The 25,016-nt window shown below is 44.3% G+C and overlaps 7 protein-coding genes across 7 annotated transcripts; 5 read left to right on the top strand and 2 right to left on the bottom strand.

Moving 5' to 3' along the window:
• Positions 1 to 171: 171 nt before the first annotated feature.
• Positions 172 to 2,122, bottom strand: M430DRAFT_31257 (hypothetical protein; the record flags this gene model as incomplete). Its single annotated transcript, XM_024866023.1, has 4 exons — positions 172 to 300; positions 356 to 536; positions 584 to 1,708; positions 1,812 to 2,122. 4 exons carry the CDS (start codon positions 2,120 to 2,122, stop codon positions 172 to 174), a joined length of 1,746 nt encoding a protein of 581 aa, XP_024716933.1.
• Positions 2,123 to 3,379: 1,257 nt separating this feature from the next.
• M430DRAFT_31258 (hypothetical protein) lies at positions 3,380 to 4,083 on the top strand (the record flags this gene model as incomplete). The annotated part of the gene is made up of 3 exons (XM_024866024.1): positions 3,380 to 3,461; positions 3,563 to 3,888; positions 3,976 to 4,083. The coding sequence occupies 3 exons, from the start codon at positions 3,380 to 3,382 to the stop codon at positions 4,081 to 4,083; spliced, it is 516 nt and encodes a 171-aa protein (XP_024716934.1).
• Positions 4,084 to 5,137: 1,054 nt separating this feature from the next.
• M430DRAFT_186479 (hypothetical protein) lies at positions 5,138 to 6,285 on the top strand. Its single transcript, XM_024863916.1, has 3 exons — positions 5,138 to 5,444; positions 5,553 to 6,099; positions 6,170 to 6,285. The coding sequence occupies exons 1-3, from the start codon at positions 5,355 to 5,357 to the stop codon at positions 6,262 to 6,264; spliced, it is 732 nt and encodes a 243-aa protein (XP_024716935.1). The 5' UTR covers positions 5,138 to 5,354; the 3' UTR covers positions 6,265 to 6,285.
• Positions 6,286 to 7,149: 864 nt separating this feature from the next.
• On the bottom strand, positions 7,150 to 8,724 carry M430DRAFT_88038 (hypothetical protein; the record flags this gene model as incomplete). The annotated part of the gene is made up of 1 exon (XM_024869646.1): positions 7,150 to 8,724. A coding segment is annotated over one exon (1,575 nt), but the record flags the coding sequence as incomplete, so codon positions are not given.
• A 538-nt stretch (positions 8,725 to 9,262) lies between these two features.
• Positions 9,263 to 11,974, top strand: M430DRAFT_128588 (hypothetical protein). Its single transcript, XM_024862070.1, has 3 exons — positions 9,263 to 9,708; positions 9,770 to 11,626; positions 11,676 to 11,974. The coding sequence occupies exons 1-3, from the start codon at positions 9,443 to 9,445 to the stop codon at positions 11,761 to 11,763; spliced, it is 2,211 nt and encodes a 736-aa protein (XP_024716937.1). The 5' UTR covers positions 9,263 to 9,442; the 3' UTR covers positions 11,764 to 11,974.
• A 266-nt stretch (positions 11,975 to 12,240) lies between these two features.
• M430DRAFT_147282 (hypothetical protein) lies at positions 12,241 to 13,312 on the top strand (the record flags this gene model as incomplete). Its single annotated transcript, XM_024863056.1, has 5 exons — positions 12,241 to 12,354; positions 12,407 to 12,489; positions 12,592 to 12,683; positions 12,733 to 12,870; positions 12,925 to 13,312. Exons 2-5 carry the CDS (start codon positions 12,469 to 12,471, stop codon positions 13,310 to 13,312), a joined length of 639 nt encoding a protein of 212 aa, XP_024716938.1. The 5' UTR covers positions 12,241 to 12,354; positions 12,407 to 12,468.
• A 1,908-nt stretch (positions 13,313 to 15,220) lies between these two features.
• Positions 15,221 to 15,530, top strand: M430DRAFT_37375 (hypothetical protein). Its single transcript, XM_024867114.1, has one exon. The coding sequence runs from the start codon at positions 15,231 to 15,233 to the stop codon at positions 15,387 to 15,389; it is 159 nt and encodes a 52-aa protein (XP_024716939.1). The 5' UTR covers positions 15,221 to 15,230; the 3' UTR covers positions 15,390 to 15,530.
• Positions 15,531 to 25,016: the final 9,486 nt, after the last annotated feature.

The following is a 25,016-nucleotide window of genomic DNA, read 5'->3' on the forward strand; positions in this document are numbered from 1 at the left end:
TGTCGTGTGGTATAGAAGTTATATAGTAAATGAAACCAGGTGCGCCGGTTGATGGGTGTGGCGGAGGAGGTTTGAAGCGTCGTGTATGCGTCGCAGGTCTTATGTGGGAACGGAGAAGCTGGGGTGCCGGCAGATTATTCGTTATCGGGTTCGTTAAGGTTCCATGTGGTTTCACATCATGCCTTCTTCGCCGATACCAGGAAGTCCTGCGACATTGACTCCCAAACCCCCTAATCCAACCGCTGCCATATGACTGTTGAGCTTGAGCTCCGGATTGCAAGGTGGCGAATGTTGCTTGTGCTGATATAATTATTAGCCGAAGGCTCGGGATCCTCTCCACCAGGGCATTGCTTACATATTTCAAACCATTCAGGTTCTTGTATCGCTTGCCACAAACCTCGCATTTGTAAGGCTTCTCCTTTTCCATCCCGAGGGTCCCAGGGTAAGGAGTTGAGGTCTCGGGGTTGACGATCGAGAACGTTCCGTCGCCGTTCTCGTGTAGCTGTTGCGTTTGGTGACCGTGCGTTTTGTGGTACCTATGGAAGTCAGTACATGCCAAAATGTTGGCAGAGGTGATACGCACTTCAGGCCGTTTTGGTTCTTGTAGGCCTTCTCGCATCCAATAACTGGACACCTAAACGGCTTGTGTTCTTCGCCCAACAGCAACGCTGCTGCCTGAGGATTACTTCCCATCTCATTCATAGCCATCATCTGCTGTTGTCGGTAGGCTGTCATCAGGTCGCTGTGGTTTCCGTATTGCCCTTGTCCCAAGCCAAACTGCGCAAACTGTTGTTGTAATGCTCTCTGATTGTTAGAACCTCCGTTCGGACTGAATAATCGCTTCGCCGGTTCGTCTATGCATAAGTCCAATCCCAGATCATTTTGCCCAAATCCAAATGGGTATGACATATTCAGGTTCCCCCTGCTCATATTATTCTGCATGCCCGAGAAATCGTCATCCATTTCTCCAGCGGGCGTCCCCGGAACCGAGGTATCAGGTGAGAATGTTTGGTGCTGCGTCGTGCTTAGTGTTGGTGTATTCACGGACGAAACCGTGGGATTATGTTGGAATCCAAAGCCGGATGCTGCTGGAGTGGGCGGCTGTGAGGTTCGAAGTCCAGCGTGCTGCAGGCCGTTGGAATTCAGATTCAGGGAGGGACGTTGTTGCTGACCAAACAGCGATTGTTGCGCTGGCTGATGTTGCTGGTTTTGCTGTGCGGGAGTCCCTGGTGCTCGATCCATAGGTCCTATCGCATCATCCATCTCCATATCTTCCACCTCATCTTCATCATCCCCACCTTTCGACATCGGCGTCGAAGGCTGGGACTGCTGTTGTTGACGCATTAATTGGATGCCTCCAACAGCGCCTCCCGTTGGCATTTGTAGGCCGCTTGGCCTCGATTGTTGATTTTGCGATTGCTGAGCTTGTTGCTGGACAGCTGTCGCCGCCTGAGCTGCAATAGCCGCTTTGCTATTTGGAGTCGCGTGTTCTCTCGCTCTTTGTGCTGCGGCAGCGGTCCGTAGAGATTGTGGCGTTTGCTGTGCGTGGCTTTCCTCGTAGTGCTGTAGGAGATCGTGCAGGGTAGCTAATGTTTGGCCGCAGCATGCGAAATCTCGCATGAAGTTGGCCTCGAGTTTCGGGAGGTATGAGGAGGAGTGGTAAGATGGCGACTGATATGGGAATGGCGATGTTCCAGCCATAATGATACTATCCAGATTGTGTCAGTACCTTGCAGAGAGCGGGAAGGCGCAAGTCCGAGAAGGGGCTTTGGGGGGGGCAGTAGTTCCCAAGGACAAGGCAGCAGACGTACTCATCTCGAATCCAGCTTCCAACGGAAACACCTCCCCAACTCATGCCGCCCACCAGGCTCCCGGCCAAACTTTCCCGCCGCGGGCGAGGATCTCTGTTAGGGTTCGCCATGGAGATTGGTTTTGCTCCGGCGAAGGAGTCCTGTCTCCCCCGACCCATACTCGAATCGTAGGCGATGCCACTCATGATGGCGGATGTGCGGGAGTCGGTATCGTGGAAGTTGGGGTTCTGCTTGCCCTGCGACGAGGGCGATGATGAAGCGTTGCGTGTGGGAGTGGCAATGTCAATAGGCGAGGTTGTGGACGTCGGCATTGTAAAACAACGAGGGTCCTCGTTAAGTGGGGGGGATGACTGCGAGGAGGGGAGCGAGTAATCGGGCGAGTCGGGCGAGAGCGAGTCAGAGGCGGGCGAGGAGGAGGAGGAGGAGGAGGAGGAGGAGGGAGGGGGAGGAGGAGGAGGGAGGAGGAGGAGGAGGAGAGTCGATCGCCGGGTCTACCGTTGATGATGCGGCTCTTGCTGTTGTCGATGCTGGTGGTGGTGCTGCTACTGCTGCTATTAAGGGCGTCAGCAAAAAAAAGGCAGACGGGGTTGTCCAGGGAGGAGGGCAAAATACAGTGACAGTAGTGACTAGTGGTGGTTGTGGAATAATCAGAATCGAAAGCAGAACCAGAACCAGAACCAGGACCAGGCTCGCATGCGGCGGCGCTGGAAGACGACGAGGGCGACTTTCGGGATCCTCTGCTGAGCCACTCAAGAACCGCGCTCATGCTCGCGTCTATCCCGATGCAGACTAGGGCCGGTCTAGTACACTAAGGCTGCTTTAGGAAGCCAACCCCGGTCGGAAGCGAGACGGTACTGGACGGAGAGACTCAGAGAGGGATTGGTGAGAGAGAGAGAGCGAGAGAGAGAGAGAGAGTAGTGAGAGAGGCAGAAGGGCAGAAGGGCAGCGTTGAAGAGATGGGGTTGGGTTGGGTTGGGCGGGGGACGGGACCGTGGCAGCGGCGAATTAACAACGATATATGATGGGATGGTCGATGATGGGATGATGGGATGATAACAAGGGCAACAACGCAAGATCCCGCTCGAGAGAGACTCGGAGAGGGAAAAAAAGGAAGCGGAGAAGGGGATATGACTGGGATGGGATGCGATGGGATGGGGATGTCTCTTGCTTAAGTCCTCCCTCGTGGCAGCCACGAAGTCTGGAACAACGAACAACGGTAGACTCGGGCGGCAAGGGACGAACGGTCTGCGAACTTGCGAGATTCGAACTCCTCGAGCGTGGACCGTGGACGGGAGTCTGGCACGGTACAGCCAGCGTCTCGCACCCTAAGGACCTTTGAGGCTGGCGTCGGGGGCGCTTCTGGTGTTGTGCTGGATTAGAGGAGGATCGATGTTTTGACCGTTTGTTTTGCCTCTGGCTCCCGGCTCCTGGGTCCTGGGCAACTGAGCACTGGGCAGGCGATGGGCAGAGGGCGGAAATGATGGCGTCGATTTGCGAAGAGACGGTGAGCCCTCCGTCCCCGTTGCCAAAGCGGTCTGGGCTTCATATATATCTACTGTACAGATCTCATGTGTCCTTTGCAGCCTTCGCTGCCATCGCTGCTGCTCCTGGCTCTCTGCCATCGCTCCCACCGTTGGCCCTCCCGTCCTGGTATGCAAGATGATTCGCCGTTCCTCGTGGGTGGTTCCGTGGTACGCTTTCTCGAGCTACGCTACCGCCGGCCCTGCTGCTACTGACGCTCCTGGGACAAGGCCCGGACGGTGCAAAGCACGTTGCCTCATTCAGGGCCGGCGCCCCCGAAGCGTCGAAGGGTCGAAGCCTCGAAGGGTTCGTCCATGGCCGTTGGGACCCGTACACCAACAGTGGAGTCTGGACCCCTGGTAAAGACGGTGGGCAGGCGAGCGACTCATGTTCTTCAGATCTCCAGTCTGGAAGTTCTGCACGTTCAGCCCTTCAAACGCGATCCGAGGCCTTGCCTGACAGTGCCTTGAGGCCTGAGGTGGTTTCGGTGCCTCGGGAGTCGGTAGTAGTGCTGCCCTTCGGTGTGTCTCAGACTCAGGAGTTGTTGCTGTACTCCGTAAGTAGTTGCAACTTGCCATCGTTGCCTTCGTTGCCACGCTCGGCCTCAGGCTCCCCAACTCTCTCCTGGTCTTACCATCTCCAGGAACAGACGAGAGACTTCCCTCGTCCCGAGCGACCCAGATCAGACCAGAGCCGACGGCCAATCGCAACCGGTTTAGAGGACGGAGGAGAGGAAAGGAAGAAAGGATAAAGGGGCGTAGAGTCATGGGAGGTCATGTGTTCTCGGGCAGAGTTCAATAATCTAGGTACAAGGCCCGACAGGCTCTTGGTCGGTTCAGCTGTCGAGGCACGGAGGGAGAGGTTCTGGACAACAGAGAGCCTCAAGTATTTGGAAGTCGTGGAGGAACCAACAATCCACCTGGACCTAAGAAGTGCTGACTTGTAGCACTGCAGAGTAGGTATCAAGTCATCAACTACTATCCCATCTCTTAAGAGTCCAAGAGCCATTCCGGCTCCACATTTGCCTGACCTTCCCTTGCCTTGCCGTTCTTCTTCTGCCTTGCGGTCTTCACAACTCCCTTCGCCATTCGCCATACTTACCTGCCTAGGGAGCCTTCCGTACTTCTATGGACGAGCCGACTTTGTTAGAAGCTCGAGTTAGCCGTGGCCCGTCTTGCCCCGTAGAACTCGACGTCGACGCAAGATCTCTGGCCCCCGAGTCCCCAGATTTCCCAGCAGCCTGTGCCGTACGTTGTTGCTTGTTGCTGTATTAATAATCTGCCACCCTCACCCCATGATCGTCCCCAATAGCCCTCGTCCCATACGAGGCCGGAAGAGTAAGCAGGGCTGCACGAGCGTCGTCGTAGTGACTCGTGAGTAAGGCTCAGGGCCAAAAGCAACGGGCCTCACCAGGAGATTCCTCGGAGAATGGCATTCGCGAATCGCAGGGTCTCGCCGTCCCTCTCCGTCCCTCGCCGTCCCTCGCCGTCTGTTCCCCCAGCGCCCCCAAAACCCCCCCAAAAGCCCCCAGGTACGTAATTATTAGTCGTCGAATACCAGGGAGTGCCCGATTTATTTCCTTTGCCATTGCATCATCCCGTCTCCGGGATTTGAGCCTTAAGCCTTTCAAGAGCCTCTCCTTTGCCTCTCTTCAGCCCTCTTCGAATGACGAAGACCTTTTTATTTATTTGAAGGACATCTCTTCATCGTACCGTCATTGACGCCTGCATTGCCTCGTTGCCTTTCTGCCCGCCCACTAGAAGAGCACGGCGTTACGGGCTACGACGTAACCTTAGACAATTCCACTAAACTTCACTACAACGAACTGCTGAGACAACAACGAGCGCCCGATTTCACGCTCCTCGAACATACTCGATCCAGATCCTTTCTTCAGACAGAGCCAAAGGAAGCCGCTCAGCTGCCAATTCCTGGTTCATCCAAGCTACGAACAACTACGTCTCATTGACCGACTTACCATACGCACCTACCTGAGAGGTCTCGTGCAAAAGCACAGTCGAGAAGATGAAGATTCTTACAAAGGAAGAAGAACAAGCCCACTACGATGCTACCGTTAAGGGAGGCTCAATCGGCGGTCTCGTCGGTCTCATTGTCGTACGTACCCTTCATCTTCATCCTCTTGACATTTCTCCCTTCGCCCCCGTCCTCTCAGCATCTTCTCAGCATGACTATGGAACATCTCCAGCTAACACCCTTCCCTAGGGCGGAGCCGCCGTCTACGCTGCCAACCAACGCTTCCACACGATCCGCAACCTCACCGTGCCCATGAAGTCCTTCCTCGTCTCTTCGTCCGCAACCTTCGCGGCCATTATTTCTGCGGACCGCGCGTCGCGTGGCTTCGAGGCCTCGCGAGAGCCCTCCCGGGGCTACCTTGACAGCGCTACCAGAGAGCTCGAGCAGGCCCGGAAATCCGAGTCAACTATGCAGCGCCTCAAGGACTGGGGCCGCGAGAACCGCTACCCCATCGTGGCGGCGTCGTGGGTGGCGTCCATGGGTATCGCGCTGGGCATGGTGGGACGCAACCCGTACCTGACGCGTGCGCAGAAGCTGGTGCAGGCGCGTGTGTACGCGCAGGGCCTGACAGTCGCGGTGCTGATTGCATCGGCCGCCTTCGAGATGGGCGATGCGAGTAAGGGCAAGGGCCGCTGGGAGACAGTCAAGATCATCGACCCGAATGACCCAGAGCACAAGCACTTGATTGAGAAGCGCATCCATCACGAGGCGTACCAGGGTGAGGATTTGTGGCGTGGTGCGTATCCCCATTCCCCATCCCCTTGACCTTGCCAGAGCACCAGCTAATTCATTCATTCAAAAAACAGACATGGTCGCAGCAGAAGAGCGCCGCTTGGCCGCCAAGGCCGAAGAAGCCAAGGCCGGCGAGTCTGGCAAATCTTCAGAGCCCAAGAAGAACTAAACTTCTTCGCACCCAAAGCTCAAGTATCAAAATCTAGGGGATCTAATGAACCAGACAGGAGGTGGAGATTTGTTTCTCAGTGTGTTGTGTATATATAAAGGGGAGTATACATGAAAAGTGTCCAGTCGATCGGCTTTCCTGGAATGAAGCGGAATGAAAATGGGTGCGGGGGAAGACGTTACGTATGTATGGGAAGCGAGAATTGAAGATGTGACGTCCTAGGAATGTATGATTGTGTATGGAGGGATGAATTGGGGATGAGGAGTAGAGGTAAATAAGAAAGTTCGCATGTATGTAGTAGCGGAGCATAGCATGGCATGGCAATCTTCTCTCTATCTTTCAGACGGGTATTCTATTTAAATCCAATGAGCGTCTCATTCATCCACTTTTCGCATTGTACATGAACGCTCCCCCCTCTTACCGCCCCAAGAAAAAGGAAAAGAAGAAGAACCCTAGTGTACCTACCTCCCCCTCCAAGCCCCAGATGTAGACGAAGGCTAGACAAAAGTCAATATAATAGATCTGTTTCTTTTTATTCTACTCTATCCGTTTCCCTCTTTCCATCCAAGGTCTAGATGGGAGGAGCCCTCTAGTATGTCTCATAAATCGTCCTTGGTCAAAAAAGGTCCCAAAAAATTCCCTCGGATTTCCTACTGCCCATACATACGCAAACATCAAACAGATGCCCATATCTTAAGACAAGGGACAAAGCTTAGATGATGAAAGGATAAACAGCTAAGCCAGGAAGGAGGGAAGCTGGTCCCCTTTTTTTATTCCTCTGCCGTATCCCTGTCCTATAGTTCTCCGCCCTTGGGATCAGGGGCGTTTGCTCTCAAGCCAAGGTTCATACGCAAAATAGAGAGATCAAGAGGGATACATAAACGCTTAAACATCGATGCTGAAATGGCTGATTTGGCTATAATAAGCATGGACCGCCAACTCGAGGATCCAGACATCGCCGAACACCGTCGCGCCGTCGAAACCCCCGACGACCACGAGGCGGCTATCGTGCAGCACTGCCCCGTGGTACCCGCGGGCTTTCATCTTCGCCCCGTAGACCAGCCGCCGGTCCCAGACCATCGTCACCAGGTTCAGGAGCAGGACCTCGTTACAGTACTCCACACCGTCATGGCCGCCGATTACAAACAGGTAGCTGCCGACGATTGTCGCCGTATGGGAGAGGCGGGGGAAAGATGCGGAGGGCGGGATGGAAACAGGAGTGAAGAGCGAGGTAGCCACGTCAAAGATCCACACATCGCGGAAGCACTCGCCGCCGTCAGAGCCCCCATAGATAATGAGTTTCGAGCCCACCATATTCGCCGTGTGGTAGCCACGGGCTTTGGGGACTGTCCTGTCTTCAGAGGAGGGGGTCGAGGGCGGCGAGATCAATTTCCAAGACATCTTATTCGTGTCCGCGACGTCAAGGCGCCACACATCGTTGAGAGCGCGGACGCCATCTCCCCCACCAAATATATAAATCCCGTTCCGGTATAGACAGGCCGTGTGCGCTCGTCGCTTTGAGGGGTAGCGGTCTCCGTTTCTGCCATCGCCCTGAACGTGCGGTTTCGACCAGCGGAAGTTTACTGTGTCGAGGACATATACATCGTTGTAGTATGCAGGCCCGTCCCCCCCACCGAATACGATTAGCTTCTTTCCTACAGCTGTGCATGTCATGGCCCGCAACGGAACTGGAATATCTCCGCATACGTGGGGAACTGAGAAGTAAAATGAGTCTGCATCCAGAACATATAACTCATTGAAGCACGACAGGGAGCTGCATCCACCAAAGATATAAATCGATGAACCGATCAACGTCGTCGTATGTGCACGCAGTGATACTGGAGCTGTCCCAGAAACAGGGGCAAGGGACCAGTACATTCCCGACGCCGGGGCAAGCGGTACGTCAGGAGCAGTCTTCGGACAAGGCAGAGGAGGGAATGCGATGTATGAGCGGTGTTGAGCGGGGCCTCGTTGGGAGGGCGTTGTGTTTCGTGAAATCGCGGGTGAGGGGCTACCCTGGGAGGGTTTTGGTGCGATTGCTGATGTGGACCGCAGATTGAGAGGTCGTGCTGCCGTTGGGTTATTGATATTGAGACTTGACGCTGAGGCAGCAGGAGCTGGTGCGCGGCTTGCTGAAGAAGCACTGTCTGGCCTTGGGGTAGCATTGCCATTGCTGTGTGTAGAGGGCGGCTTGGACGATTTAGGAGACGAAGTACTGGAATCTTTATGCGACATTGACTGCGACCGTTGCCGCAGTGTCAATTCCGAGGTCTTCTTCCTTCTATCATGACTCTTTGTTGACAGATGCCCAGGCGTATGGCTTCGTGGGACGTCCTTGGGGGGCTCCGAATCCTCGGGGATATCTTGGGGTCGCGTGTCGGAGGGGGATACGCGCATTATCTGCTGCGAGCGGACATTCTTTGCTTTGGCGGCTGAGCGAGAGGTCTTGTCTCTGTCCGACGACTTTGAGGAATCACCCATTGTGTATGCGCTGCAGAGTCCGTGGGCTGAGGCCTGTGAGCATTGTCTGGCGAGAGTCCCGGGGGGTGTAGGGAAGGCAATTGAGGCTGAAGGCGGAACGTTGGTGTTGCATGAAGATGGATCTTGCACCCTGGTGAATAGAGTTTCACGGGGCCTGCGCAACACACATCACCGGAGACGGGTAGATAGGGAGACAGGTGACAGATAGATAGGCACCTAGGACGAGGAGAATTGAGAACGCATATTCCCAGATCCGGCCAAAGATGAAGGGGTTGTGGGGGAGGTGTGCAGTCTGCTGTCTACGGGTTATTTGAGAGGTTTGGAGGTTTGGAGGTTCGAGGTTGTCGAGGCCTGGAAATTAAGGCGAGACATGCATTTTGGTACCGAGCCTCCCACTGATCACATGACCCCAGCCACAGTGTCGTGTCTAAAGTGTGGCTGGAGAATGGCGCTAAGATAAGATCGATAAAAAAAATAATCGAGGGGAGTACTTTAACCCACTTCACCCCAATTCAATCACCAGACCCCAAACGCCGAGGAAACGAGCCTTACGGTGAATGAGGTGGTGACACAAAGGCTCTACCAGAACTGCTACTTCCCTACCAAACAAAACATTCCATACCCCGGAGAGACAAGGCTTAGAAGAATTATATCCGCAAGAGATCCGGCAGCACTGAGTGAGAGAACGTTCAGCACAATGGAGGACCAGACCCGAAACCCCCAGGATGCAGACCATTCTTTGAAAAGGCCCTTGGAAGGAGAGCAATTGGAACAAGCCAAATCGGAGCGCGGTTCAGCGGAAATCAAAATCGAGAAAACAGAAAGCAGTAGTATACAATGCGAATCAGTAGCACCGGAGCCCGAGGGACCGGCATCGAAGCGGCTAAAGCTTGAGGAGCCCGAAAAGGCTCTCAAAGTCGATGCACGAGACAAGGTTAAAGGAATTGCTCTAATCAAGCCTGAGTGAGTAAATATCCGCTCTTCATCTGTAGCGGTGATTGACGTGCTTTTTATCATCTTATAGATATCTCATCAATACGTATAGAAGGGCAGCACCATCTCCTCCTACTCCAGACGATGATGCAGCTGAGGAGAGAACGGATGATCGAGATAACGGGGGAAAGAAGAAAAAGAAAGAGAGAGGCCAAAACACGAATCGCCAATTTGGTTCGTGGTACGACGCAATCAGATTATGCAACAGTCGAGCAAATTCGCCCGAATTTTCTCCAAAGCATTGCAAATTCGGAGACTCTTGCAAATGTACCCATGATCTAAGAAAATATCTGAAAGAGGGGAAGAGGGAAGATTTAACCACTTTCAATGGGAAATGTCCAGTTCTGGAGGCCAATGGCACCTGCCATGCTGGATGGAAGTGTCGATTTGTAGGAAGCCATTCAAAGGAAATTGAGCGTGAGGATGGCCGGATGGAATTGGTCCTTACGGATGACCTACAACAGGTGACGAGCTCGACTGAGGAGGAGGAGGAGGAGAACAGAAAAGGAGTCGTGAATGTCGTTGGAACTAAGGACAAGCTAGATCTGGCTAGAAGAAGGCTGACGACCGAGAAATCAGAAAAGTACACCGAATGGTTGGAAAGAGACACGAAGGAAATGGAGAAGATCTATCACCAGAGGAAAGACGCTGCGGAAGAGGATAAGCAAGAGAATCGAGCCCAATTTACGGATCCTCCGTATCTTCCTTCCGAGAAGAAAAGGCTATATTTCGGCCCAGAGACACCTGTCCTCGCCCCTCTAACAACACAAGGAAATTTACCATTTCGAAGGATGTGCGTGGAATTTGGAGCACAGCTTACTTACTCGGAGATGGCCATGACACTGCCTTTAATTCAGGGTCAAAAGTCTGAATGGGCATTGATGAAGGCACATGAGAGTGAAATCTTGCCTCCTCGGTATACGCCCAAATCAATCGTTCAAGGGTATGATAACTCGAAGGATTTGAAATTTGGCGCTCAAGTGTCGGCGAGTAAGCCTTGGCAGGCATTGAAGGGGGCAGAAATCCTCAGTCGACTTGTACCCCATCTACGAGTTATTGATTTGAACTGCGGATGCCCAATCGAGCTTGTATATCGACAAGGCGCTGGATCGGCGTTACTTGATGCGCCATCAAAGCTCGAGAAGATGATTAGAGGAATGAACGTGGTATCCGGAGACATACCAATCACAGCTAAAATTAGAATGGGCACAAGAGACGGAAAGCCCACCGCACAGAAGACGATAGAACGTCTAGCGTTCGGCGGTTATGAAGCTCGAGAACGATTGGGAGCCCCTGGATGTGCTGCAATTACTCTTCATGGCAGAAGTAGACAGCAACGATATACCAGGAGCGCAGACTGGTCGTATATCGCGGAATGTGCAGCATTGGTTCAATCATACAACAAGAAGAAGGATGAGATAACGGATACCATCAGAGAACCAGATGCAAGGACCCAAGCCAATATTCCAGATGGAAAAATGTACTTCATTGGCAACGGTGATTGCTATTCACACGTTGACTACCTTGATCACATCCAAAATGCCGGCGTAGACTCCGTCATGGTCGCACGGGGTGCTTTGATCAAGCCGTGGATCTTCGAAGAAATTGAAAAGGGGCAGTACATCGACAAGTCGGCCACCGAGCGTCTTAGTTATATTGAGAAGTTTGTACGCTATGGGCTTGAAGCTTGGGGTTCAGATGAAGTGGGCGTTGGGCAGACACGACGGTTCTTGCTTGAATGGTTGAGCTTTGCTTACCGATATGTTCCTGTGGGCATCCTGGATCATCTGCCGCCCAGCCTACAGGACCGTCCCCCGGCTTACAGGGGAAGAAATGATCTGGAGACGTTATTGGCAAGCGATAATTATTTAGATTGGATAAAGATTAGGTATGCCGTTGTTGTTCTACCTGGATGCGGAGATGCTGACGGGGTTTAGTGAGATGTTCCTTGGTCCCGCGCACAAGGACTTCAAATTCCAGCCAAAACACAAGTCGAACAGTTACGAGATCGAAGCCGAAGGATAAGGGTCGGTTAGGGGGGAGAGGGGAGTTGAGTGTCTACTGTGATTGACTATCATGCATAGAAGGCATTTGCAAAGGGTATATCTACATTACTTACAAAATCGCCTCTGACGACTAAAGACCAAAGACAACCGACTTGGGTAAAGAGAAAAAGCCCAAAAAGCAAGTAAATATGGAGTGGTTAGGTAGCCGCTGAATGAGACATATCTTAAGCAAAGATTTTCCTTTAACCCCTTCACCACTTCTTCGCCCTCTCCCTCGCCCTCCTGCTTGCACGCACGTGAAGTGTCCCGGCCCCAGTATCACGTGCAAAGACCCCCGGCGTAATCAAAGCGGCGCGTTTCCTTCTCAGTACTAGCGTTGAAAATCCGGGAAGCGAAAGGATGACGTTGCGATTGGAGCTCTGAGCTAAGGTACCTACCTCCCTATACAATACGACGACACAAACAACACATGTCAAACCACCTTCCTGCCCCTCATCCACAACACCATCATATCTTCTCGGTACTGTGAAGACTACTTGGTGGCAGCTTTACTCGACGGTGAGTTGGACTTTTGGCTGCCTGGACTGAGAGAAAGAGTTGAGCCAATCCAGTAGATTTGGACGACACGGTATCTTGGAAAAACCTAGCTGACTCTGATATAGACACGACTCGACAGCACATACTCCTCAATCATATTCCGTAGGAAACAGATCAGTCTTACAATATGACTCTTTACTACAGTCTCGTAAGCACTCTATCACACTGTCGACCATATCTTTTCCTTGCGGGCAACCACGGAGGCCCCAGCCCGAGCAATGAAGAAAAAAGCTAATCAATTTGACCATAGGTCTTCATGCTCCTTGTAGCTGAAATGGCTCTCTTTATGCTACTCATTGTTCCCATCCCCTTTACCATCCGTCGAAAGATGTTCACTTTCATGTACCACTCCTTCTTGCCCCTATGCTCACCATATACTTACACCTCATAGAAGCGAAAGTCCGTTGGTTGCGAAGCTACAATATGGAATGAAGATAACCTTCATTTTTATCTTGATCCTCTTCATTGATAGTGTGAACCGCGTTTATCGCGTGCAGGTCGAGCTTGCAGAGAGCAAGGACATGGGCGCGTACGTACCATACCCTCTTCACTCTCTCCCTCAAAGGGCCAATACTGATAGAAGCAGCAGATCGGCAGTTCTAGGTCACGAGCGCATGGAGGTGCAGGCTCGAAAATTCTACTCGCAGCGAAACATGTACCTCTGTGGATTCACACTCTTTCTTTCCCTGATCCTGAACCGCACCTACACCCTGATCCTCGATGTTCTCCGCTTGGAAGAGAAGGTCAAGAAATATGAAGGGGACCCAAGTGCAGGGGGAAAGCAGGGAGAGAAGCTGGAGAATGCTGGAAACATGGGAGAGATCGCAAAGCTGAGGAAGGAGTTGGCAGCGAAGGAGAGGGATCTTGAAACGTTGAAGAAGCAGTCGGAGGGATTAAGCAGAGAATATGGAAACTTGAGCGATACATACGAGGCGACGCAGAAGGATGGGACGCCTAAGAAGGACAAATAATTGGCGAATTTTTTGGCCTGAAAGTCCAACATCCAGGAGTCGGTGGAGAGAAGTGAGGGAGGGCGTTGCAGGATGTCTGTACGGGCTGTTGACGAGCGTGGTTTTGATAAGATGATGAGATGCATGACTACAGGGATCTGCAGTGGATATGGTGAGTCTGGTGGAAAGAGAAAAGCAGTGTTTTTGGCCCCTGCAACTTTCTGATTATGTTGTAGTTTAGCCTGTCAAAATGGAACGTTTCTTCCCAGGCCTTCCTGTCGGCATGATTAACCTCTCTGAGAGAGACGAGCTTTCCGTTACTACCGTATCTACCTACCTAGGTAGGCAAGGTACTTGACATCTCCTCCTGCCTTGCCCAATATTCGTCGGTCCATATATCGAAACTCCCCGACCCTTTTCCTCCCCGTACCACTCACAAACTCACAAACTCACAAACTCACAAATTCACAAACTCACAAACTCACAAACTCACAAACTCACAAACTCAAACTCACAAACTCAAATTCATTACAGTCTCTTCCTCAACAGTCGACGAATCCAGCCATCTCCCCCTCAGCCTTCGACCTTTTTAACGACCTCTCGCTAACGAAGAGCACCTCATCGTCCTTAGCCTATTGCACGAGCAGAACCTTCTCATATCCCTAGCCACCATTTCCTTTTCTGCTTTTCGAGCTCCCCCTCCCCTCCAGATATCTCCTCCGCCCTCTTCCTCTTCTGGTCAACTCCCTCCTTAGTCTTACAACTCCATCCTTTATCCATGACCTCGAACTCCGCACGCGCCAACCCCACGCTCTCCTCTTCGCCTAGATCCTCGAATCGCTGCGCGATGAACGCCTTACGCTGCAGCCGCGCCGCCATGCATGTTGCCAGCTCCCGTTTCTGGTGCGCGACGCGGGCGAGCTCCGCCATCTCGCTGGCGTCGAGATCGCTGAATATTGATTCTGCGGGCGGTGAGGGGGTGCCGGAGCGCGAGCGTGGGAGGATGAACAGGCTTTGGAGGTCTGCTGTTCCGGAGGGAGACGAAGTTGGTTGGGTCTTCAGCGATGGGGATAGGGAGAATCAACAGTTACCTTTGGAACGGTACTTGAAGCGGAAGACAGTGACGGGATGACCTTCCCATCGATCAACGACGTGCTTTGGAAGAGCGACTCTTCGATTATCTCTTCCGCATCTCTAAGCCTAAGACCAGCATTCCACATTAGCATTCCCGTCCCCTCCTGCTTCCTCCACACTGCTTTCCCGCCTCCACCATCAAACTACGCATCCAGGAATAGGAGTGGGGCAGGGACTTACTCAACGCTCAAGCTGATAGCTTGCTCCTTAATTAAGGTCTCTGGCACCTCCTTGATCACATGCTTAAGCTTTGCTTTCTTCGGCATGATGATCTTTGTCCTGCGCTCACGGTATACCCGCACTTCGACCGTCCCAATATTCTTCATGCTTTCTCTCTCCTTCGCCGTGTAGACCCCAATATGCTTGCCATCTATCGCAGCCCATCAGCACCGCTCATCCCCAGATCCTTCTCTCCTTGGTGGTGTAGGATCTGACCGCTTCCGAGCCAAAATCGGATCGGAACCTAGTTATTTGCTCGCTGAGCAGGAATAAGGGAGGAAAAGGGGGTTGGAACTTACTGATCTTCAACTCCATGAATCTAAACCTTCTCATGTGCGTCCGCCCATCCCTCTCCACTACCTCCCAAACCCACACCACATTTACCCACCAATCACCCAAGCTCCTCATCGCCACTATGTGGCACAGCTGGCCAGGACCATCGCCCACTCCGTTCAATACGACGTAAAAACCGAGTACCGGGCAGTCATGCTTGTAAGGCATGCCCACTGAAAGGAGGAAGGCGAGAGGCGCGCTGATCTGAGATTCGACATACTGAGTAGCGATCTTGTGTCGTAGATGCGGCGGGATGTCGGACGAGTCGCTCTCGTCGCTGTATTCGGGGGGAGAGTGTGGTGTTGGACAGTATGGTGACGCTGCTTCCAGGGATGCTGAGCAGATTGCCATATTGTGGGATATAGTAGCTTTTGCTTGGCAGGTCGGGCTTGTGGGTTATGTTCTGGTTTAATGCTTTGTTTAGAGCGGATACCTAGGGAGGTGTTGAAAGGTGTGATGTTAGAGGATTGGGCGTCCTCTGAAAAGGCCAACGAGGTGAATTATAAACTGAGAAGTGGGTTATTGATGGTTATAGAATCATACATCTCAAAGAGCAGATCTTATCAGGTATCGTTGGGGCTGGTGATTCGTCCGAGTTCTAAAACATATAGGGAGGTGAAGATCGTTGGGACTCTTCGAGACTATGTTGAATCGATCTTTGGACTTATGAACTCACAGTCTACCGGGACTGGGGTGAGTCAAAATTCTTGGTGTGGTGAAGGGAATTTGAGTAATTGGGGGGCAGATCGAATGCTGAACAGGACCGAGTCGCTAAAGAAGCTTTGCCTATAGACAATGTGGGATATTTTGTGATGATTCTCTCAGCATTGCCAGATATTTTCAAGGGTGTGAGTTGTTGGCGAAGAAGGAGGGGGGGAGAGAGTAGTAACTGTCTTTGGGTTTCCATCTTTCCTTCGAGAGAACGGGAGCAATTGAAGAATTAGCCAGGGTGATCAATATCAAGAAGACGGCCAAAATGTGTCATGGATTTATCTGACTTTTCCATCCCTTACTATCGTCTTATGATGTAAAGTTGTATGCCCTAACTATAAAGCTAATGCACTTACCTTTACATTTAGAATGTAGCGGCTTCTTATTGTATCCTATTCAGCTAGTAACCCTAGGTCTTAAGCAAGATATTAAGACTAAGTTAGTATTTAAAAGCTGTATAATATAGATTATAAGATTCTGCTTAAAGGTTGTAATGCCTCTCTCTAGTTAGAGTTATAAGAGATGTAATAAATACAAGAGTTTAATCTAATAACAAACCTAGGCACTTAATAAAAACTAGTACTAGCTTAGTTATTATTACTTAAATACTAACTAGTACAACCTAGTATAACTTTTGTTATTTAATACTTAAAATGCTTTTAATAAAGTGTTTAAAGAAAAAAACTAGACTTTATAAATACTACTAACTTAAATATTAAAGCTACTTAATAGTATAATAAGAAAAGAGTTAAACTAACTTATTATTAGAAGCCTTATTAAGTAGAATAACTTAATAACTATGTTATAGTATCTTTACTATTCTAAGAAAGAAAAACACTATCTCTTATATATAAGATAAAAAAAAACATAATAAAACATAAAGACAGCATTTTTAAAATCAAGCTGTTAAACAGCCTTAGAAACCTTTTATAAGTCTTTTATTAATCTCTAAGAACCTCTTTATTATACTATAATAGTGTACTACCTAGTACTCTTAAGGTAACTTACTAAGAAGAGGCGTAAAGAGATACTAAAAGGTATAGTCTATCTGTTAAAAGCCTTATTAAGTAGATTATATAAGGATTAGTTCCTTAAATAAGAAGAGAAAGAACAGAGAAACTAACAGCTCTAACTCCTGCCCTCTTTCTCTCTTAACACTAAGCTTTAGAACCTCTATAGTACCTAGTAGTGTAACTCTAGTCGTCTTTATCCTAAGCTAGATAAGATCCTAAATAGATAGAATACTTATAAGCTAGGACTCTTTATAGAATTAGACTAAGACTTATTTAACATACTATAATATAACGTTAACAAACAAAAGGACGTTATAATCGCGCTTCTCTAAGACCCTTCTCTAGCCTAGTACGACATCCTAGCTATTTAAGAACCTTAGTATAATAAACACGACTTTATAACTACTTTACTAGGTCTCTAGTAGAGACTAATCTATAGATAAGTAAAAGGTATAAGAGTAGTAATATATATAAATAAAAAGATTAATTAGACTACTTAGACCTTTAATACCCCTTACCTAGACCTGTACTAAGTTAGCCTTAAAGTTAACGTTATAAGTACTCTAACGCTAGTTAAAGTTACAAACATCTATAACCTTTTCCTTCTTAACAAGTATACCTTAAGAAGACTCTTTACTCTCTTAGCCCTCTAAGAGAAGCTAGACAACTAAAGCTATAAGTATATAGTAGTAAAGGACTTTAACCTTTATTACCTTATATAAGAGAGTAGAGCCTCTTAAGACCTAGAGAGAATATTAGATAAAGTAATAAGTATTTTATAAGACTTTTTACTTAAGATCGTAACGCTTATTAAAAAACAAACGTAAAAAAGAAGAAACTATAAATCTTATATTAACTTAGCCTTAATCTTAATCAAATTTAAAGATCTCTTTAGCTCTTATAGAGTAAAGCTAGGACATAACCTCTAGTCTAATTACTTTCTTATTACTATAAAGCTTAGATTTAAGGCTAAAAGCTATGTCTTACTCTTATAAAGATAATAAAAAGCGACTAATAAACTAAAGCTCCTTAAAATCCTATAAGGCTTAGTACTAGTAATCTCTAAGCTATGTACTCTAGAAAATATTAATAACTAGCTCTAACTACTTATAGACTCCTTAAATTAGGCTATTAAGGTAATAGTCTTATAGTAAAAGGTAAGCGACAAGTCTAAAAGCTTTTAGAATAAGAAGTATAGTAAATAAGTAAAGAAGGTAAGACAAGTAGACCTAAGAAGGTACTAGAAAAGAGGTAAGAGAATCCTAGAAGAGACAATAAGAAAGTAGTATAGAATAGTAAAAAAAAAGAAGAAGGTAATCCTAAAAGCCTAGACTCTTTACTTTAAGGCCTTAGTCTATAAGGCTAGCTAGCGTAAAAAGGGAATGTAGTAACTTAAATAATAAGTAAAGAACAAAAGCTACTTACCTAAACCTTTACTATAGTTCCTAACCCTCTACCCTTAGGGTAGAAGGGCCTTAGTTAATACTTATAAGATAAAGACTAAAGCTTTCTAAGACGTTTTCTTTACTCTAGCTCTTAATACTAATCTTTTAGATATCTTAGAATACTAATACCTTTAAGACAGGCTAGTTAACCTAAGAAAGAGACGATATAAAGACAGTCTATTCTACTTATAAGAGTTCTTAGTAGATAAAGTCTATACTATAATTAAGAAGCTTAAGAACAAAAAGGCCTTAGGCCTAGATAAGATCCTAAATAAGATTATTAAAATATTAATAAAGGTCTTACTCTAACACTATACTTACCTCTTTAACTACTATACTTAGGTTAAGTACTTCTTAGAGAGGTTTAGAGTAGCCTAAACTATTATAATCTTAAAGCTAAGAAAAGACTATTACTAAGTAAAATTATATTAACTAATTACCTTTCTTAATACCTTTAGAAAGACTCTAGAGAAGCTAGTCGCTATAAGACTAACTAACCTAGTAAAGGATTACTAACTCTTTCTAGTATACTAAATAAGGGTATAAAAAGAGAGAGACATAACTATAGTACTAAAACTAATTATAGAACAGGTCTATAAGGCTTAGTAAAGTAGCCTAAAAATAGCGGCGTTAATTCTTAGCCTAGATATAGCTAGGGCCTTTAATAATATATCTTACTTAAGGCTCTTCTATATCTTACGTATAAAGAAGATCTTAGAGTAGATAGTCTAACTAGTTAAAGGCTTTCTCTTAAAGAGAAGTAGTTTAATTAGGATTAATAACTATATTAGCCTCTTCTTTAAAGTCTTTTTTAGAATTCTATAAGGCTCTCTCTTATCCCTTATCCTCTTTTTATTTTATAACTTAGAACTAGTAGAATAGTATAATACTATAGGTACCTTATAAGAGAGAAGTACTATTAGATTTGTTAATAATATAAACATTATTGTTTAGAGTAAGATAATAAAAAGGAATTACTAAGGGTTAGTAAAGATTTACTAAGTATATTCTAACTAGGCTTATAGACATAAGGCTATCTTTAAACTAATAAAATACTATTTACTTTACTTAAGTAAAAGACAAAAACATAACCTAAACATAAGCCTTTTCTTAAGTAATATAAAGATTACTCTAGAACCGTTAATTAAGATCTTTAGCCTTATCCTAGACCTAAAGCTAATATAAAGAGCCTACTTAAAACACCTAGAAAGTAAGATAAAGAGGTAGATACTAGCCCTAACCTATACTATAGCCTTAACGTAAGGTATAACAATAAAGAAAGCCTATCTAATATACTACATAGTTATCTTCTTAGTACTTATATACGCCTTAATAGTTTAGCTTCTAACTATAGACCTTACTAAAGGTCTCTTAAGGATAGTAAAGTTACTCTAGAAGATCTAAAACAGTAGTCTTAAGGTAGTCTCTAGAGCGTTTAAGGCTACTCTAATTAAGATCTTATATACTAAAACAAACGTACCCTTAATCTACCTTTACTTTAAATTCTTCTAGAGGACTATATAAGTAAGAGTATAGCTTATAAGTTATAAAGCCGTTATTTAGAACACTAGAGACTAGATATAAAGGAATATAGACCCTAGTAAAGGTAGGCCCTAGTCTAACCTAAGGCCTACTCTAGTAAAAGTTAAAGAAAGATAAGTACTATAGTAGCTACAACTAGTATCTTAAGCCTAGTTTAAGTCAATCTTAAGTTAGGCTTAAGATAGCTTAAGATAATCTTAAGTTAATCTTAAGTTAGTCTTAAGTTAATCTTAAGTTAACTTAACTTAATCTTAAGTTAATCTTAAACTAGGCTTAAGTCTAGCTTGATTTTAAGGCCTGTTATAACACGTAAAACATTTAAGGGTTTAAGTTAGGCTTAAGCCTAGTTTAAGATTATTTAAAGTTTAAGTTTAGGTTTACTACTTAGGATTCTGTACTTAGGTTTATAGTTCTAAGATATACCTATTTGTAGCTAGTATTATCGCTATACGTAGTTAAATTTAAGTACCTAGGTATGCTATGTACCTAGTAATCCGTCATCTATTAGTCCGTTATCTATTAATCCGTTATCTATTAATCCGTTATCTATTATCTATTAGTCTATTAAGCCATTAATCTATTAATCCGTTATCTATTACATCCTTTGTATCTATCGCAACCATCATCTATTATATCTATCGTATCTATTATCTATTGTATCTATCACATCTATTATCTATTGTATCTATTGTATCTATCGTATCTATCGTAGTACCTAGCATTATAATAAGGCGGTACTGCCGATAAGGCTTTACCGGGAATAGTTAGGGTAGGAAGAGTACTAAGGTATTGTCTTTCTTTTTCTCTAGTTACTTAATCTCTACTTGTCTAATTGTTAGCTTAATAGATTAAAGTAGGTAGATGTACTAGTGCTAATATACCTATAGTATAGCGCTATGTTACTTTAGCCTATCGATCTATCGATCTATTACATATAGTCTAGCCTCTACTCTACCTATATGTAAAAGCCTTTTCTAGCCTCGGCCTCGTTATTCTATAGCCTATCCTCTAGTACCTGTAGAAGATATTCCCTCTACCTGTCTACTACTAGAAGGCTATATATTACTAGCCCTAGCGTCGTATAGTAGACGTCGAATATATATAACATTAGATCTCGTAGATCTGTCTTATCTAAACAGTAAGTAATAACAAAAAAGAGTCTCTTACCTTAAAAAGTAATAACTATAAACTAGACGATCTAGCCGATTAACTCCTTATAGAACCTATAGAACTCCCTAATCTTATATGTCTACCTCTTCTTGTTTATTGTAACTAACAGCCTCTAGTACTACTATACCTTATCCTGCCTCCTAAATTATATAACGTTCTAAATATAATACTCGCGGTCAAGTGCCTGTTATAAGAGCTACGTAAAATGTAATGTCGATAATAGAGTTAAGAGGACAAGGCCTTTTTAGATGTAAAGAGCATTCGCGACATTCTATAAAAGACGATATCCTTTTAGATCTACCTGTACTTAGAAGTAATTATAATTAGTATCTCCTTACTTTTAATTATGTACCTTACCTCTAAATAGTTAGTATCCTCCTACGCCTCTATCCCTATATCCTTATTAGTATTAGTATTAGTATTAGTATTTACATATCGCTCTATTAGAGGAACAAAGCTATAGATTAAGTCTAGGTAGTTATCCTTAATTATTAATAAGGGCCTTAAGAGATCTAGGAAAGCCTTAGCCTATCTACCTACTAATCTAAGGTAGAGTGATTAAGATATGTTGTCCTTAGTAAATAGATATACTATTAGATTTAGTAGCGCGGTAGCGTTAGCCTACTGTTTCTATTTCCTATACAATAGTTAGTCTCTCTCTTAACAAGACATCTTACTTACGTATAAGTAATCTCTTTATACAGAACATTATAGTTTATTATATGTCTATATTCCTATACATTATCTATAATGTATAGACCTACATAAACATTTAGAAGGTATCTAAGTTTGTCTTACTTACTTAGACGTTATAACTATAGTTATAGCCTTACTACTTTAGATAATGTACTAGTAGATGACCTATTAAGTAGAGATCTATTACTACTAGATAGTTCTTTAGCATTAGGTAAAGCTTTAGTATTAGACAATGCCTCCTTAGTTTTAGTATTAGTAGTAGTAGTAGACGTCGATCTATTAGCACTAGGCGATAATAACCTAGACACAAGAGGTAATACTTTAACATCTAACAATTTATTATTATTAAGACCTAGTACACTAGTAACCTCTTTATCCTTAACATCTAACAAGCTAGGAAAGGCTTTATTAGCCTTAGCCTTACCTACATAAGGCGTATCTATAGTATTTATCTTCTCTATAGTACTAATTAGTAGTAGAAGACATCTACGACTATTTTAAAACATCTAGAACAACTCCTTTATAGTTAGTAGTACATCTATATAAAAACAGGTATCTAATATAGAAGTAGAGATACTATATAATATCTTAATTATCGCTTAAATAGGCTCTAATTACCTAGTTACCCTTAATAATGTTTAGAGAAATACGCTTTTATACTATAAACGCCGGCTACTATAGCGTAAGATAAGAGGTAAAAGTAAGACTATACGGCCTATTTCTAATAAAGACTAAGAGAAAAGGTATAGAGGACTCTAAATGTAATACTATCTTAGAGAAAATAGGAACACCTATATAGCCTTAACAAATATAATCTGACTATTTATCGTTAAGATGTTGTTTAAAAGAATACTAAAGACAACGTAGCTAATACTACACTATTTAGAATAAGGAGCATTATATCTACGGCTAAGGATTAGATCAAGAGTTAGTATAATAGATATAATAGATAGTAGCTCCTCTCTTATTCTAAGGTCTTTAAAGAAACGACTTCTCTTAGTTACCTTACTAATACTATTACTAGCCTCCTAGAGATATATTATGTTAAAATAGTACCTGCCTTTACTTACTATGTTATAGTATATATCCTTTCTCTTATACTGTTTATAAAAACAGGCCTTATATCCTTTGTTTGTATTGTGTCGTATAAAACCTAAGTTGTTTACTACTTATAGTATATTACTAGTAATAACAATTAGAAAAGCCTTTACTAAAGTGTCTGTCTTACCTAACTTAATAACTGTACTATAGCGTAGCTATCTAAATCCTAGTTTAATATTACTTATTACTTTGTTATATAATGCTCTATATAGACCGAGAGTAAGGGTAAACTCGTTTACTAGCTTTCTTCGCTTATTATAATCAAGACATGTAGGTATAAGGTAGAATCCCTTAAGTACACGATACATATTATAGTATACTTTAAAATCGTTAATAAAGAGAATAAATAAGAGCGAGACTAATAGCTAATCCTTAGTACTAGTAAACAACTCTAGAGTATCTCTACTATAATAATTAGCCTTAATGTCTTCTCTTATAAGGTGTATGTATCGTATAGATTTAGTAGTCTTAGTCTCTAGATTGTATATCTAGTAGATAAAATAGCGGGATTTAACGTCTTAAATACGCTCTTTATTACTATTAGGATTATAATCCTATATCATTAAGATATTAAGAACCTAACCGACCTAAACTAGTATTAGTATTACGTATAAGAAGGGTAGACTACTAACCTTGTCTAGTATTACTTTAAACGTACTATTAAATAACAGTATCTCTTGTGTGTCTATATATAATATACTATTGTTAATACTAAAGGTATATATAGCCTTACAATATAACACAACTAGTTAGAGGGTTATAACAACCCCTTTCTTATAAGTTCGACATAATCTACTAGTCTTATGATCCTAACCGACAAATATTACACGGCCTCTAGTAAAGCCTTAGACAAGTGTTATAAGCCGTATAATGTCGCCTAGAAGAATGATCTTACTATAAATCGTCTGTACAAAATCTCTTAAGGTAGTTATTACTAATGATCCCTAAGACCTTAATTCCTAGAATTTAGTAGGGTAGTCTATATAAGAGGCTATACTAAAGTGTATCTTCTTAGTAATATCCTTAGCTATTAAGATATTAGTAACTAGGTCTACCGCGTTGTACTAGTAGTACTACACCTTTTAAACAATAGAGACTCGCTAATCTAAGTACTTTTTACTAGTAGTAAAAGTAGGCTGTCGATTAATCTAAACTAATATAGGCTTACGTAATAGTCAAAGTAGTAGTAGGTAGCTCTAAACAAGACGCTTTAAGGTATCTAGCTTTATAGGCAGATATACTAATTTATTATTATCATGTGTTCTATTAATACGTATGCCTAGTTACTAGACCTCCTGTAAACACTTGTAGTCTGTCCTTAAAATAGAAGACTTCTTACACTACAGACTAAATACTAAGTAAAAGGGTGACATAATATTATTAGGCCTTGGCTGTTATATAGACTTAGTCTCTAAGGGTACTAGTAAGGGCGAGGGCAAGGGCGTAGAATAAGGTAGCTAGACGTCTAGTATACTATTATCGCTATTATTACTATCATTATTATTATTAGTATTAAGGTCTACTATGTACATATCCTAAGGTACTAATTTAGTAACATTAGATGTATTACTAGCGCCCTGTATTATAAGGTTAGCTTATAAGTATTATAGAGTAGACATAATACTTACCTTGTCGACTAAATTAGAACTGTACTTATTAATAGAACTAGTCCTATTAATACTCCTAAGAAAGCCTGTATTAGATATACGTATACTATTATTAAATTTATTACTACCTCTATATTCTGCCGCTATATCTTTTGCTACTACTACTATATCCTCTACCGCTATATCCTCTACTACTACCTTATCTACTGCTACTTTATCTACTACTACCTTATCTACTACTACTACCTTATCGTCGTCTGCCGCTTTATTGTACTATACTACGCTCTAGACTATTAATCGTTTAGATTTCTGTCGGCGTACTATAATAGGTAGAAGGTATTAGTTATAGTGTTAGTTATAGAGTTGGTTAGTTAGATAAAAGGTAGTAGTAGGTAAGGTTTCTAAGAGGACATAGTAACGCTTACTAAGCTACTATACTCTGTAGATAACAGGCTAGTAGAGCATTAAAAAGAGGGCACTTTTAAGTATCTATAGTAACAGATATCTACTCTATATACTATTTAAAGCTTGTTTACCTAGGTATGTACATGTACTAAGATTACTAGCCGGCCTAGATAATAACTCTAATAGTAAAGACTGTCTTAGTGTACACTATAAGCTGTATACTTTTAGGTATGTCACTTTTAGAATTAATAGGTTACTATTAAATTTAGTCTATTGTTACTAAAGTAAATCTAGAACATTAACAACAGCTAGTAGATTAATTAATAACGGCTAGTAGATTAATAACGGC

The sequence above is a fragment of the Amorphotheca resinae genome, assembly GCF_003019875.1.
Source record: "Amorphotheca resinae ATCC 22711 unplaced genomic scaffold M430scaffold_13, whole genome shotgun sequence".
NCBI classification, from domain to species: Eukaryota; Fungi; Ascomycota; class Leotiomycetes; order Helotiales; family Amorphothecaceae; genus Amorphotheca; species Amorphotheca resinae.

What these genes read in the sequence shown, in the direction of transcription:
- M430DRAFT_186479 (XM_024863916.1), top strand. Translation starts at nt 5,355, where the DNA reads ATGAAGATTCTTACAAAGGAAGAAGAACAAGCCCACTACGATGCTACC. An exon ending in GTCTCGTCGGTCTCATTGTC is followed by an intron (nt 5,445 to 5,552) that starts GTACGTACCCTT and finishes ACCCTTCCCTAG; the next exon opens with GGCGGAGCCGCCGTCTACGC. An exon ending in GGGTGAGGATTTGTGGCGTG is followed by an intron (nt 6,100 to 6,169) that starts GTGCGTATCCCC and finishes TTCAAAAAACAG; the next exon opens with ACATGGTCGCAGCAGAAGAG.
- M430DRAFT_128588 (XM_024862070.1), top strand. Translation starts at nt 9,443, where the DNA reads ATGGAGGACCAGACCCGAAACCCCCAGGATGCAGACCATTCTTTGAAA. An exon ending in ATTGCTCTAATCAAGCCTGA is followed by an intron (nt 9,709 to 9,769) that starts GTGAGTAAATAT and finishes ATCATCTTATAG; the next exon opens with ATATCTCATCAATACGTATA. An exon ending in TTAGATTGGATAAAGATTAG is followed by an intron (nt 11,627 to 11,675) that starts GTATGCCGTTGT and finishes GACGGGGTTTAG; the next exon opens with TGAGATGTTCCTTGGTCCCG.
- M430DRAFT_37375 (XM_024867114.1), top strand. Translation starts at nt 15,231, where the DNA reads ATGTCGGACGAGTCGCTCTCGTCGCTGTATTCGGGGGGAGAGTGTGGT.